At 41.9% G+C, this 13,385-nt stretch overlaps 2 protein-coding genes across 3 annotated transcripts; one reads left to right on the top strand and one right to left on the bottom strand.

Moving 5' to 3' along the window:
• Nucleotides 1-2,274: 2,274 nt before the first annotated feature.
• On the top strand, nucleotides 2,275-5,699 carry tor4aa (torsin family 4, member Aa). The gene is made up of 2 exons (XM_042705559.1): nucleotides 2,275-2,844; nucleotides 3,954-5,699. The coding sequence occupies exon 2, from the start codon at nucleotides 3,954-3,956 to the stop codon at nucleotides 5,175-5,177; it is 1,224 nt and encodes a 407-aa protein (XP_042561493.1). The 5' UTR covers nucleotides 2,275-2,844; the 3' UTR covers nucleotides 5,178-5,699.
• Nucleotides 5,700-7,897: 2,198 nt separating this feature from the next.
• On the bottom strand, nucleotides 7,898-13,225 carry zgc:56235 (Voltage-dependent anion-selective channel protein 2-like). 2 transcript variants are annotated; one of them, XM_042705561.1, is made up of 10 exons: nucleotides 12,991-13,225; nucleotides 11,047-11,118; nucleotides 10,856-10,905; nucleotides 10,549-10,551; nucleotides 9,631-9,783; nucleotides 9,439-9,491; nucleotides 8,931-9,152; nucleotides 8,389-8,539; nucleotides 8,154-8,211; nucleotides 7,898-8,030 (listed from the first exon to the last, which is right to left on the bottom strand). In XM_042705561.1, the coding sequence occupies exons 2-10, from the start codon at nucleotides 11,111-11,113 to the stop codon at nucleotides 7,939-7,941; spliced, it is 849 nt and encodes a 282-aa protein (XP_042561495.1). In that variant the 5' UTR covers nucleotides 11,114-11,118; nucleotides 12,991-13,225; the 3' UTR covers nucleotides 7,898-7,938. The 2 variants fall into 2 exon arrangements, with proteins under 2 accessions (XP_042561495.1, XP_042561496.1); XM_042705562.1 differs by lacking the exon at nucleotides 10,549-10,551 and having other exon boundaries at nucleotides 12,991-13,218.
• Between the last annotated feature and the right edge of the window lie 160 nt (nucleotides 13,226-13,385).

The raw sequence follows: 13,385 nt of genomic DNA on the forward strand, positions 1-13,385 counted from the left end.
GCTGAAATTAAAGAAGTTGTTGACCGTTTCCTGTTCTGCTATATTACGCTACATTATACAATAAGTATAGTCTGTTTTCTATTTGTTTTTATATTTTATTGTGATTTAATTGTACAGCACTTTGGTCAGCGTGAGTGGTTTTTGAATGTGCTTTATAAATAAATTTGACTTGACAAGCCACAGGCAGTTCAGAAGAACTGGCCCTCAACAGATCCTCGCAGGACACACATCACATGGTTGACTACATGGATAGGTGAGTCCTGAATATGGACCTTGAAACACTCTTAGTAACCTTACTAACTATATCATGATATGTTTGTAGTAAAGTAGTATTTATTGTTACACTAGGTCTCTATTGCTCGTAGCTCGACTGTTCTCTCCCTTATACGTCGCTTTGGACAAGAGTGTCTGCTAAATGACTAAATGTAAATGTAAATGTAATATCATTGTTGCTTTTAAGGTATTCTTGTATTCGCTTTCCTCAGAATGTAGTTACACTCAGATGGGAAAATTCATGGAAAGTCTATGGAAATGAGGCTTTTTCAGATAGAGTTTTGCTCAAGAGACAACACGGATACTACCTAGTAACTCGTCAGACCTAATGCTAACAGTAATAATGTGTAAACAAGTAAACAATCCTTGTGATTCCAGTAGTAACCTATAAGTCACCCTATTCCACTGTTATACTTTCATTTTCTTGAGATTCTTGAGATTATTTCCCATCAACAGATATCCATCTCAATCTAAAAACAGACCTGACCTCTTTAACAAAATCGAGGTCAGGTAAAATGTAGCTGTTTGAGGGTGTGCCTTTGAGAAGAGTCTCAAAATGAATCACTTCCCATGCATGCAATAGTTAACATTTATTTACAATTTACGACACTATGACTATGGCTATGACTTTTTTTTACCTTTCTTTAACGGTAATAACATAAGATATAGATAATTTATTACAGTAAAAGGAAGATAAAAAAAACAGGAAGTGTAAGAAGAAGTATCAGATAAGAAGGTATTATATTTATACAAGAATGTATACATTTAATGTAATCAGAGATTAAGGAAACATGCTGAACTGAAATACTGACTTCTCCGACAACAATGCTACAGCCAGTATCTTCTCCCTTTAAAATGTCCATTCTGGAGCAGAACGTCTGTTTGTGTTTTGGCCTGTGTGATTCCACCCACTGCCCATTTCTCCTCATGGGAACCGCCATGGAAGTAAGCAAACCAACTGGACCAAGAGCATCCTTCTGCATCCTTCTAAAAAGCTGCATGACCAGAGATGTAGTACAATGGAGGTAAATATTAAAAATGCATTTGAAAGATGGAGACAGCTAAGAGCCCAAGACAAATGCGGAGTTTGCAAATGTTCTCCTGAGAACAGGTAAACATTGAGCTTCAGCTAAAGTTAGCTTACCTTAACTAATTTATCATAGCTACTAGTATGGATTAGCCTGACGGTGTCATACTCATAATTCTAGTCAGAATATGAGTCTGATACTGCTCCATTGGGCTGTGATTATGGGGCGTGTTTCAATCAAACCAGGAAAAAAAAGCCTCTTAGCTCAATTGGATAGACCTACAACCAATCAGAGCAACGTAGTGGTCATCAGGGGCCAGCTGATAAATTAAACTTTTACCGAATCCAGTAGGAAGGACGGAAAAAATATATTTTCGATCGACAAATGCCTTGATCGCGTTTCTCTGTTCCTCTTTTGGTGATGTGGTTGATTACGTTACGGTTGATCATCTGTCCATCATCGTATAAAGCCCGCCCTGACAATTTGATCGTCTGGTACCCAGGCTAAGTAGGGGTGGGCATTTAAAGTAATTGCAATATTCTAATACTGGCATTCATTCTCTGTGGTACATGTGCAGCTGTGTTATCAAGGCAGCAAGTATTTGAGACATACAACTGGTGAATTGATCCGAATTAGAGCTGGCTAAAGCGGTCTTGCTAACACATGCTAATTTACTTAATTTAACTGCAAGTTTGACTCTAAATTGACTCAATTTACAAACTTGATTACTCTATTCATTGAGCAAATACTGACATCCAAATAGACTAACGCTACTCATGCCCATCCCTATTCACTAGTCAAATTTCAAAATTCCAGAGTTAGACATTCTCTTCTATCTCTGTCGTTCTTCCTCTGGCTCTTCCTCTCTGTAGGCTACTCTGCGTCTTGGACCAGGACCATACCTGTCATAATGTTACTTTAAAGCATTGAATCTATATCCCTGTCATATGAAATGTGCTATAAACATAAACTTGACTTGACATGTTTTCTGCACATTTGTACAGGATAATTGCAATTAATAATAAGATGGCTGACACACACAGTTCCTCTAAAAGGCAGTCTCAAGCCTCTCGTGAGTTGGAATGTAAGCTCCTACATGAAAGAATATTTAAACATAATTATATTTTCCTATAAGGACCACTCAGGAGGCGTATGCAGACCTTTCTGCTCTCTTTCATTTCAAATGGTGTAGACAAAAAACGACTTGAAAAGTGAAGCTTTTCAACACAGAGAGGGGGTATTGGCGTTTTCAAGTCGTGGTTGTGTCCAACTGACCTGTATTTATCCCCAACGTTTGATGCAAATAACTCTAGCAGAGCGGGGAGGAGTCAGCAGGGGACAGTAGCAAGAGCTGCAAGGAAGCGATCGCAACTCAGACTGACACGCTGTAATTCCGCTCAGAGCTCCACTCTCTCGGCTGACGATTTGTGGTCCTCTCGTAAGAACTGTCTTTCCCTTCATAGTTTTCCATGGACCAGGCGTAATAACGAGGTGTGCTTTGGGGTTAGAATACCTGGAGTTGCATTCAGCCGTGTTCACTGTGGTAAGTAGGCAACAACTCATCTGCACATTTCCAAGTTTTTCTTGGTTTTTCTCTCACTTTAAAGCAAGCTGTAAAATAACTGTTGTCGATGCACGCACATCACTACAACTTTACAACTAACTTCCCTATCGGAAATGCAAGTTTCGTTTCCGACATGATTATAGCTTTGTTTCTTCAGATGGATAACATTAGCCTAGATCGGTTAACATGCACAAAAGTGTATCCATTTGCCTAAAAAAAAAAAGTTTGGTATGAAGAAGACCGCTCACAATGCAGGAGTCAGGCGGCAGCTTTTATTGCGAAGGTTTAGCCTTTCATTGAAAGGGGTGTGCGCTTGTAAAAGAGAATAGCGCGTTCAGGAAGGAAACGATATCTGTAAGGGAAGGGGATGGCTTCAGAACTCAGAATGTTAAGAATGTCAGATGCTGAGTTGAGTCGCTTTACCAGAGATGGGAAAAAAACCCGCTTGAATCACCTGAACACGAGTGACGTGTATGCAACCCCTTAATGCCTCCACACGCTGAGATTACATAGGTTTGTGGTCAGCTTTTGAAATGTTTGGGTATTGTCGAAATATTAGGTTAAGCAAGGCCTGTAAGACCTTTGGAATTGCACTAATATCAAACTTAAAAATAGCCACAACCCTCTCAAGCATAGAGTATAATATGCAACGGGTAAAGTAACTACCCCCCCCCCCCCCCAACGTACCCGCTCCCAAACCAAATAAGCTCCAAACCACTACATTTGCATTATGTCTATCATAGGTGGCAGAATCGGTCTGGTCAACAGTGCAACCTTTTCCATAAATTCCGAGAAGCCCTCTAACATGAAAGTATTTGCTAGTTGGCAGACTCAACGGGAAATAATTAAATGATGATGTCATCATTATGGACCACTGTACTAGCTTACCTTATAGTGGTTCATGAAACACAGACCTCATTCCTCGGTTGATCTATGCTGTAGACGGTGAAGGAGCAAGGTATTGTTTTTTGGAAATGCAACTCAAGGGAAAAAGATAGTAGGAAATGCATAGATGTTGGGTAATTGGATTTGTAAAAAGTAAAAAGAAATGTAAAAAGTCAATGTTTCATCTTTTGATACTCTTTTAGATGGGAGATCAAGATTCAGCAGACAGTGGGCCAGAGGAACCTCAGGATCAGAACATTGAAGAAAATGGTATTCACAGGTTTTCCCAGTTGTCTGCGAGTGTGCAGGCTGTGGTGCGGATCCGTCAAAAATACTTAGCCCTCAAAAAGAGGCGTTTGGAAAAAGCTGCTTCACAGTCTGTTTGTTGTTTACGCTCCACCAGCCCAAAGATCTTCACTTTTGATGCGCTGACGGTCAACACCCCACCCCCTTTGCGCAAAAAGAGGAGGAAAAGGAGGGGACGGGTTCAGTACCCCAGTAATGGCTACCGCAAAGTTGTGCCCAACCAGGAACACAGCCGGGCCAAGAACTGCCTTTTCCTACTCTGCATCATCCTGTTCCTGCAAGTCTACAATGCCATTGAGAACCTGGATGACCATGTGCTTCGGTACGACCTGGAGGGTCTCGAGAAGGTCCTGAAAAGAGAGGTATTTGGACAGCAAGAGGTGAGGGATAATCTTCTGGCGCAGTTGAAGGATTACCTGTCCACTTACGTTCACAGCAAGCCTCTGGTGTTGTCCTTGCATGGCCCCACTGGGGTTGGCAAGAGCCACTTGGGTCGCCTCTTGGCACAACATTTCCGCTTCATAGTCGAGGACCGACTGGTCCTGCAGTACTACACGTTGCACCGATGCCCCTCCGAAGATCAGGTCGCAAGCTGCGCTCAGAATCTGTCCACCATCGTCTCAGAAATGGTCACGCAGGCGGAGGACGAGGAGAAGATCCCCATCTTCATCTTCGACGAGGTGGAGCACATGCCGAAGCAGCTTCTGGACCAGCTGCACGACCTGATCCGCGTGCGCCACATGAACGAATACCTCAACACCATCTACATCCTCATCAGCAACCTCGGCCACGAGGAGATCACCAAGTATGTGCTGCACAACGCCTCGAGCATGGCCGCGGGGAGCCACTCACGGGTCGGCAAGGAGCTCACGCCTCTGCTGCAGCACAGCCTGGGGAAACACCACATGCTTTGGAGGGATGCGGAAATCTTACCACTCACACTCCTGGAGAAGAGTCATGTGACTCAGTGCTTCATGGACGAGATGTCCCGAGAGGGCTTCTATCCCGACTTTGGACACATTGAACAGCTAGTGGGAGAGATCTCCTACTATTATGCCGGGGGACGGGAGTTTTCTCGCACAGGTTGTAAGCAGGTGGTGGCAAAGGTCAACTTGCTGTGATGATTGCTGAAAGTTGGAGTAGAATGTAACAATTTCTTGGAACAAGAAAAGGCTCTGATGTGAGATCCTAGACCAAATGTGGGACGAGTAGTAAGTTTGCGTGGGACAATGTGGGACATGTTACAAACGCAAAGAGGTAACCTAAAACTTTGATATAATGTTTATCTAACTGAATAAAAAACATTTGTGTTCAGCCTTTTAGCTCAAACACCTATACTTTGTCCTCTAGTCGATTTCACAGCACACCAGTTAGGTCATAAAAGAAACTGGCTACAGCTTTTGCTATATAAAAGATATGATGAGCACGGTGCTGTTTGTCATCCCAAAGGCCACTAATTTTGCAACGAAACATGTTTTTACTGATAGACCAACATGCACGGGCCATTATAGGCTCATCAAGATGTCCTTAAGCAAAGCAGCCAGCATCATGCAGCTCAACCCCGCCGTATTAAAAACACTGTGTGCACAATGGATCCAACTCCTTCACAAATGCAAAATAAGAATAAAAAGTTGAAAATGAAATAGGTATTTAACCCAATTTTACGAGGCTCTGAAAATTCTTTTTGAAACTTCAAATTGCCTTCTCAGCTGCCATACTTGCACTGCTTGGGTAACACAACAGGCTGTTCAAACCACCATCATTGCCATTTAAATAAATGCTTTAGTATGTTTTGTAGGGGCTAAATGTGGCCCTGGTTGAGCGCTAGCTTTGAGAGCGTAGTGCTATTAAAGAGAGTAGAAACTGTCCCACAAAGCATAAGCGGCTCATGTGCAGGTAACAGAAAGAATGTGTTCTTATTCCTGACAATTAAAAAACAAATGACCAATGAAAATGCGGGATATTGTCCCAATATGCAGGGTGCGGGTCAAAGGGTCAACATGCTGTGCTGTAGGCCTACAACCCGGTCACCCTAGCCTACCACACCAGTCAACACCAAAGGAAGTGTGCTTTTCACTTGATGTTTTTAAATACACTCTTAAAGTGTAGAATGACATGTAGAATAGCCACAGCAACTTTGGTATTAAGGAAGGTATAACTCATTTTTTATGACACTTCATACCTTATTGATATGACAAGATATACACAGCAGAAAGTACAGTGGTGTAGTTTCTTACAAAGTTTAGCCACAAAATACCACTAGTGCCAAGCACTTGTATTTTAACCTCAGGGACCTAAAAATCTCCAACTATGCATTTAAATGAACACAAATACTACTACCTGCTAGGGTGCTGCCCATCTTGACAGTAAATACTTGCCACGTATATATATATATATATCCGGGGGTTGGCGGGGGGCGGACAAAACCAAACATAGCACTTTTTTGTAATTAATATTTAATATAACTTGATTTTTGCTGGAAAAAAATGAGGTACAGTGTCTAAAGACATAAAGCAACTTTCCAAAAACCAAACAATATGAATAATATGATAGGTGTAATAATAATAATATAGAGACACACAAAATGTGAGACAGGATGGGTATGTACAACAGTTACAGTATTAAGAACCATTTGCGATCAGAAAACATACATTGCTATGCACAGGATCATTGTGTACACAACAGTGGACTCGGACAGATGTACTGAGACACGTTTAAATGTCTGCAGCAGGGTCAGTAAGAGAATTGTAGTCTGTTGCAGCGGTCTTTGCCAACAGATGCTAAACATCTACAAGACATATGACCAGACAGGGTGCTGAGCTTGACAGTTCCATTCCTTCCTGAGTGTATCAGAGAACTGTGAACTCTGTGACCCTGTCTATCAATGACTGAGATGTGCGTCAGCAGACCAGTCTCAAGCACTACAACAGGCTGGCATGGCCAGTGCATCCATCATACTGAATGAAATGCTTAAGCCCCCAAAGTCTGGATTAACATGCAACAGCAATCTGAGTGCTGTCCTGTCTAAGTTTCATAACTGAATTCTATTCTAGCATTTATTTTAGATTACATAGATGTTCACATTCATCCTACTCATCTTATGGAGGCCCAAGAGGGACATTCCAAAGAAAACAAAAAAAAAACTGTTGAAAATATGACTGGTGTGTAAAATAGAGTGTGAAATTCTTTTCAAGTGAGTCAGCATGTCATTATCTGGGGTTTGCGAAGCATCAGTCAATAGCTGGGTTTCCTTCCAACTCTTCCTTCTGCACATATTTTAAGCGCATTCATGATAATTTGGCAGAAGAAAATGTGAGCTTGTTTCCATCCGCTGTTTCAAGGAAGGAGTTGTGAACAGTTGTGGGATCGATTTCTCATTCAACTCAGAAGATTTCATGTGAGTTTCAAGCATTTCCACCGAAGAGTTCCTATTTGAATGGTTAAAATCTGCATGAAAACGTTTGATGGAAACCCAGCTAATATGTTACAAATTTAGAAGTTCACATCTGTGTGCAAGATCATGACTGTTCATCTGTCACAATCTAACGGGAGGAAGACAGACAGTTTTAATGTTCATTTCCTTAGCTGTAACCCATTTGTTAATCACTAGATTATATATGGGCGAGAATGCTCCCCGGTAAATGTACATTTACTGTCATGCATTGTCTAGGCCTTTTGGGTCTTCCATTCAAGGGAAATGCTGCTGACCATTGATCTGGTTCTGTTACCTAGAACTCAAGTAAAACGACTTGGTGGGGTGTGCACAGGGTCAAAGGACACTAAATATGCTGAAATTATAAAAGGATTATGGTGGTTGTAGATGGGATTAAGGGCCTTTAGCTCTTTTTTTATCATTTATTTGTCTCATTCCAAGAAGGACCTCTATGCCTCCAGTTCGAATCCCATGCCAACCTTGTGGCCTCCCGAGTTGAAATTCTTGCCATCGACTAGCGCAGAGAGAGTGAGTTTCACTCCTGTTGAAGAAGAAAAAGAGGGTTCACATTTAGACAGAACTGGAACACAGAAGAAGAGAATAACAGCATAAGCAGCTGGAGAACATGAAAAATGAGAGTGCGTTGTTCCAAAAAAAACATTACCTGGCCGCAGGCTCTGAGTATAGCCAACTCCAATGAGACTAGCATTGTTCACTTTGGCCTAGAAAAGAAAACAATAAATAAAAGAGAATTAAGCAAGAGAAGTTTGTCCTCCCACTCTCCCAAGAGAACAAGACTGTAAAACTCATTTTGGTGCTGTCTTCATCAAATGCACATTGTTGACTATTTAACAACAACAGTTTAACATCCAGTAGGCTTATCAAAACACTCTACTCACAGAGACAGAGGCATCCTTGTCCAGCTGGTATTTGGCAGCAATACCAAATCGTGTGTTGTTGCTGCCTGCGGTCCAAGCCAGGGTAACAGCAGTCTCCAACTGATCATTTACCTTCTGGTAAATAGAGCCACCAAACTCTGTTCCATCATTCCTGGATGAATAAATCAAAAATACTAGTGAGGTTACGTGTATTAAGCATATTGGACCTCCACTGTGTTCATCACTGTGACTGGTTCCTTAGGTTTGTGACATATGAAAACCAGATGTTTTTGAGACTTATTGGTACACTGCAGTTCCAAGGTGGAAATACTCAGGCATGGCGTTAACTGCTTATTCCGCTCATGATATGCTGTGCATCATATAAAAACACCATACAAACAAGGATTCAAATAAATTAAAAAAACAGGATTTTCACCAGTGGGTCTTTAAATGTCACCATCCTCAAAAAGGATGAGGGCAAGACTAGCACTGGATGAAATTAGTTTTCACTTGTCCGCAGGCTTTCACAGCTGAAATCTCAAGATGTGTTAAAAGATGCTTACACGTTGGTGTGAAGCTGGAAGTCTTTGGCCTTGAAGCCAAGAGCAAAGTTGTTCTGGACCATTTTGGACTTGGCCGTGTCGAAGGCCATCTGATAGGCAGCCAGCCAGCCCTCGTAGCCCAGGACGGCGGAGGAGTGAACTATGGGACCCTCAAAGTCGAGGTCACAGGCCAGGTTGATGAAGTCACGCTTGTAGCTGGACTTCAGCTTGCCGCTCTTCTTCCTGGAGGTCATAAAGAGAAATGCTTTTTCAATTTCACATTGGTACTCCGAGACATCTCTCAAATTCCATTTCCTATTAATAAAAAATGACTTAAGTCGACTTAGAATAAGTTATTGTTCCATAGTTTTGTTTTGGTAGGGATGACCGTTTAAGATGAGCGATTAAAGGGTGTGATTCAGTTCCAGGAAAATTGGGTAAGTTGGACAACAGCCTACAACTATAATATACAACTATCTGTCTTTGCCAAGAACAGCATTCAAACAGCAAGTTTGGAAAAGAAGCTTACCCTGTGTTTGGGACGAAGGAGGTGTCGAGGGCTACTTTCAGCCCCTGTGCCAGCTGTAGGAGAAGAAGGTGGAGGTTAACTAAAACAGGGCTCTGGCACTAGCTATTCACCTCTCGTTGACACAAAGTGTAAGAAAAACCTCATGGGAATATTTCACAGGATCTCACAGAACTGCCTTGGAGACTGACTGACCTGGTCTTCAACAGCCACCTCAGTGCCAAGGGTGTTGTCCGTGTTCCATTTCTGCGTTAAGGACAAGCCGATCTCCTTCATCTTGTATTTGGTCTCCAGGTTGCCCCCGGCCTTGCCTGTGTCAGTGTTGGTGGAGCCAGAAGTGTTGAACTCCTGAGACGAGGCAAAAAGGAGGTTTCATTACTTATCCATTATAAGAAACATGGCAAGAACATGATGGATGACCACTAAAGATTTAGGGGGAAATTATTAACAAAGAAAAAAAAAAGGTGGGAGCTGGTAATGCAAGCAGAATTAATGACAATGAGGATGCAATTAAAACTAAATTGACTATAAAAAATAAGTAGGTACATTTTATTATATACAGTTGGTTTGGTTTTTGCCAGTCAGTCGATCATGCATCTACCAGACACAAATATTTGTTTCATTGAATTAATATTAAAGAACCTGTGGCGTGTGTGATTCATATAATTTGCTTGTAGACTGCACAGGCTGATGCAGTAGGGCAAGTAATGACATGCATCGACATGACATGACCGCAGACGGTGCACAAACCCTGTATGTGTGGGCAATTATTAGATTAGATTCAACTTTATTGTCATTGCACAGAGTACTGAGACAACGACTAATACAATTATGGTTTCAAGAGGACAGTACCATTTGTGTAGTCATCACTACTCTTAATTTTGTAATCTAAGAATTAAAAATAATGAAAACTGATGATGGATTGATAGTTGAAAACAGCCAATTGTGTAGAACATCCAACATTCACAAGTACGTAAACACCAGGGGCAGCATAACAGAGCAGGCCGACATCAATACGATCACAAGATGTAAAAAACAGACAAGAGGGGCCTCACAGATGTAAAACAACACCAGAGAGGAGAGCAATCTGTATTTCTCACGCAGACCTCTTACCATCTTCAAGCATTTTCCACCACAGGTAGCCGTAAAGACACAAAGACTACATTATCAAAAGCACCCTCCCCAAGAACACGCACACATATGCAGGCATGTGTTTTCAGGGACGGGGAAGAGCAAAAACACAGAAGAGGTCATTGACTAAAAGCAAACAAGTCAAGTCGGGACTGTGGCTCATAAACCAAGTCAGCAGAGACAAAAGACGAGACAGGAGAAGAAGAGTGATTAAAAGAGAGAAAGGAGAGATAGAGCAAATTGAATAAGAGATAGAGAGGGAGGATACATGGGTATTGTGTCCACTCACCACTCCATTTTGGGATTTGGTTTTCAAATCCAGCTTCACAATGCCAAAACCTGCAAGATTAAACACAGTTGCAGAGAATGTATTCCATAGAGTGGTATCCAGCAGTCCCGCCATACCGTACTGCAGATCAGTGGACACAGATAAACACTGATAGTAAATGCAGATCTGCCCATAGTTGCCCGCATACTTACCATAGCCCTTGCTGAAGATATCCTTGGCAGCTTTGCCCAAGTCTGAGTATGAGGGAGGTACAGCCATTCTGCCTAAGGGGAAAGATAGTTTTAAAAAATGCTCAGGTTTAGTTCACAGGTCATCCTACTACATCTGGGCATGTTCAAGAGAAGCCGGTTGCATCATGTTCACTTTCACCGTACAAATGAGTCAAAGAGAAGTTGATCTTCCATTCACAGAGCACTTCAATAGATACGTGCTTTACAATTACACACATTTGCGGAACTTTAAACCACAGCTTACAGGGTAACTCGGTTTCTGAATTAAGAACAACTACTGTTTGGGTAATTGCTGCCAAAACCAACCCCCTCCCAGAGCATAGCACATGTTAAATGACACTTTCCTATTTTAAAGGTACAGTGTGTAGTTTTAAGTGGCATCTAGTGGAGATGTTGCTGAATTGCAACCAGCTGAATACCCTTTTTTTTACAACAGTGTGCCAATGCCTATGGTGGGCGTCAAATACCATAACAACGCGAAAAGTACTATATCGAGCCAGTGATTTGGTTAGTTAGTTCTGGGCTACTGTAGAAATATAGCCGTGCAACATGGTGGTCTCCGTGGAAGAAGACCTGCTCCCTATGTAGATATGAAGGGCTCATTCTAAGCTAACAAAAACACAACGATTTATAGTTCCATGTAATTATACACTAATAAAAACATAATTATGAATACTATATTCAATTTCTACCAATAGATGACACTAAAAACTACACACTGTACCTTTAAGTGTCCCATTCTTTTAACGTATGTAACAGTGGTGTTGTTAAGATCCCTGTGTGCAACATTATGTCAGCTGGCATGACAAGAGAGCAGATCACTAGCATCAACATGTGTACCGGTATGTTGCAAATGCATGCACGCGCGATGAAAGTCGACAGCACACATGGCGCCACTCAGCGACCGGGATGTACCAGCACAGTAGGGCCAGGACACTACCCAAAGGACAGGAGGAATATTGGATTATCTGCCCACGGCCATCCCTGGACATAGCAGCCAGGCCCATTCACACTGTCCAGTGGAAGGTTTATGCGTAGTTTAGCCGTTACCTGCTGAGCAGCCACTGCCAGAAACAGCGCTTTAATCCCTCCAGAGATAAAGTGTAACAAAATTGGGTGGGCAAACCACCCGTGATTACCCAACGAACAAGCACACAAACAATAAATCATGTTGTTAATCTATACCAAAAGAAAAACGAATCAATCGGCATGTTTTTAAATAACGTTACAATGTGATTAAGTAATTTTAAAACGGTGAAATGCATAGCTAAGAAGCTAGCAGTTGCGTACACACCCCCTTCAATGCTAGCATTACCAAGAGTCAGGCTGAGGTCAAGTGCACCACCGACAATGTCAAACCAGCAGCAACTATGTACAAATGTTTAATAAATGGGGGCTACTTATCAGAAAATAGCAATGCAGCTTGCTAAGGTTTCATCTAGATGTGTTTGTATCTTGCTATACGACCATTTGTATTAGCTTACTATCTCTACTTACCCAACTAACGTTATAGCTAGCTAGCTAGCTTGATACTTGTGGTTGCGCAAATTAACATTAACGTTTTTCCTCAAACCCGCATCACCGAGGCAAGCAACCGAGATAACAAGACAACATCGTATACCTTACCTGAGTCAATGCCATCCAATGTAGCTATTAAGTCATTTAACGTTATCAAACTAATTTCACAGCTAATGTTACTAAGCTAGCCTACTACTAAAGTACGATGGATGGGCCGAGACATTACTGTTGCTATCCTTGATGCAAAAACAAGATTAAAATCGTTATTGCAGCCAGTTGCCCTTTATGGATTTGTACACTAGTGCCATGGTATTACGTTCACAAAATAATCACATATTTGATCAACTTAGCTATCTGTTTATTCAGAGGATTTGTAGTGGTCCATACCTTTTCTTGGTTGCGGTAATACAATGCCACAGCACAACAGTCCTCACTAGCTAGCCTCTTCCGTCGCTTGCTTGCCCGGTTGTTAGCCCACAACTAGCTAGCTACTTGCCAAGGTAGGGCATCGTGAAGGAGAAAAACGGAGTTTGCGCAATTAAATGGGGCGGTAGCATTGACAACTGCTGTGTTGGGCATTAACAACTGCTGTGTCGGTCAGTGTGGCAGGTCCACGGTCTCACTTAAGCTTGAGAGAGTAAATGAGACCACAGCTCTTTGCTTCAATGGATTTACCTCTATTAATGCATGTAGAAGTATTTGTGCATTAGAGTCGACCAGCTGGAGTACCATCCTCACTAGCCTTAATGTATTGTGTAGTGATTTGTGTACCCTGATACGGT

The sequence above is a fragment of the Clupea harengus genome, unplaced genomic scaffold, assembly GCF_900700415.2.
Source record: "Clupea harengus unplaced genomic scaffold, Ch_v2.0.2, whole genome shotgun sequence".
Taxonomy (NCBI): domain Eukaryota; kingdom Metazoa; phylum Chordata; class Actinopteri; order Clupeiformes; family Clupeidae; genus Clupea; species Clupea harengus.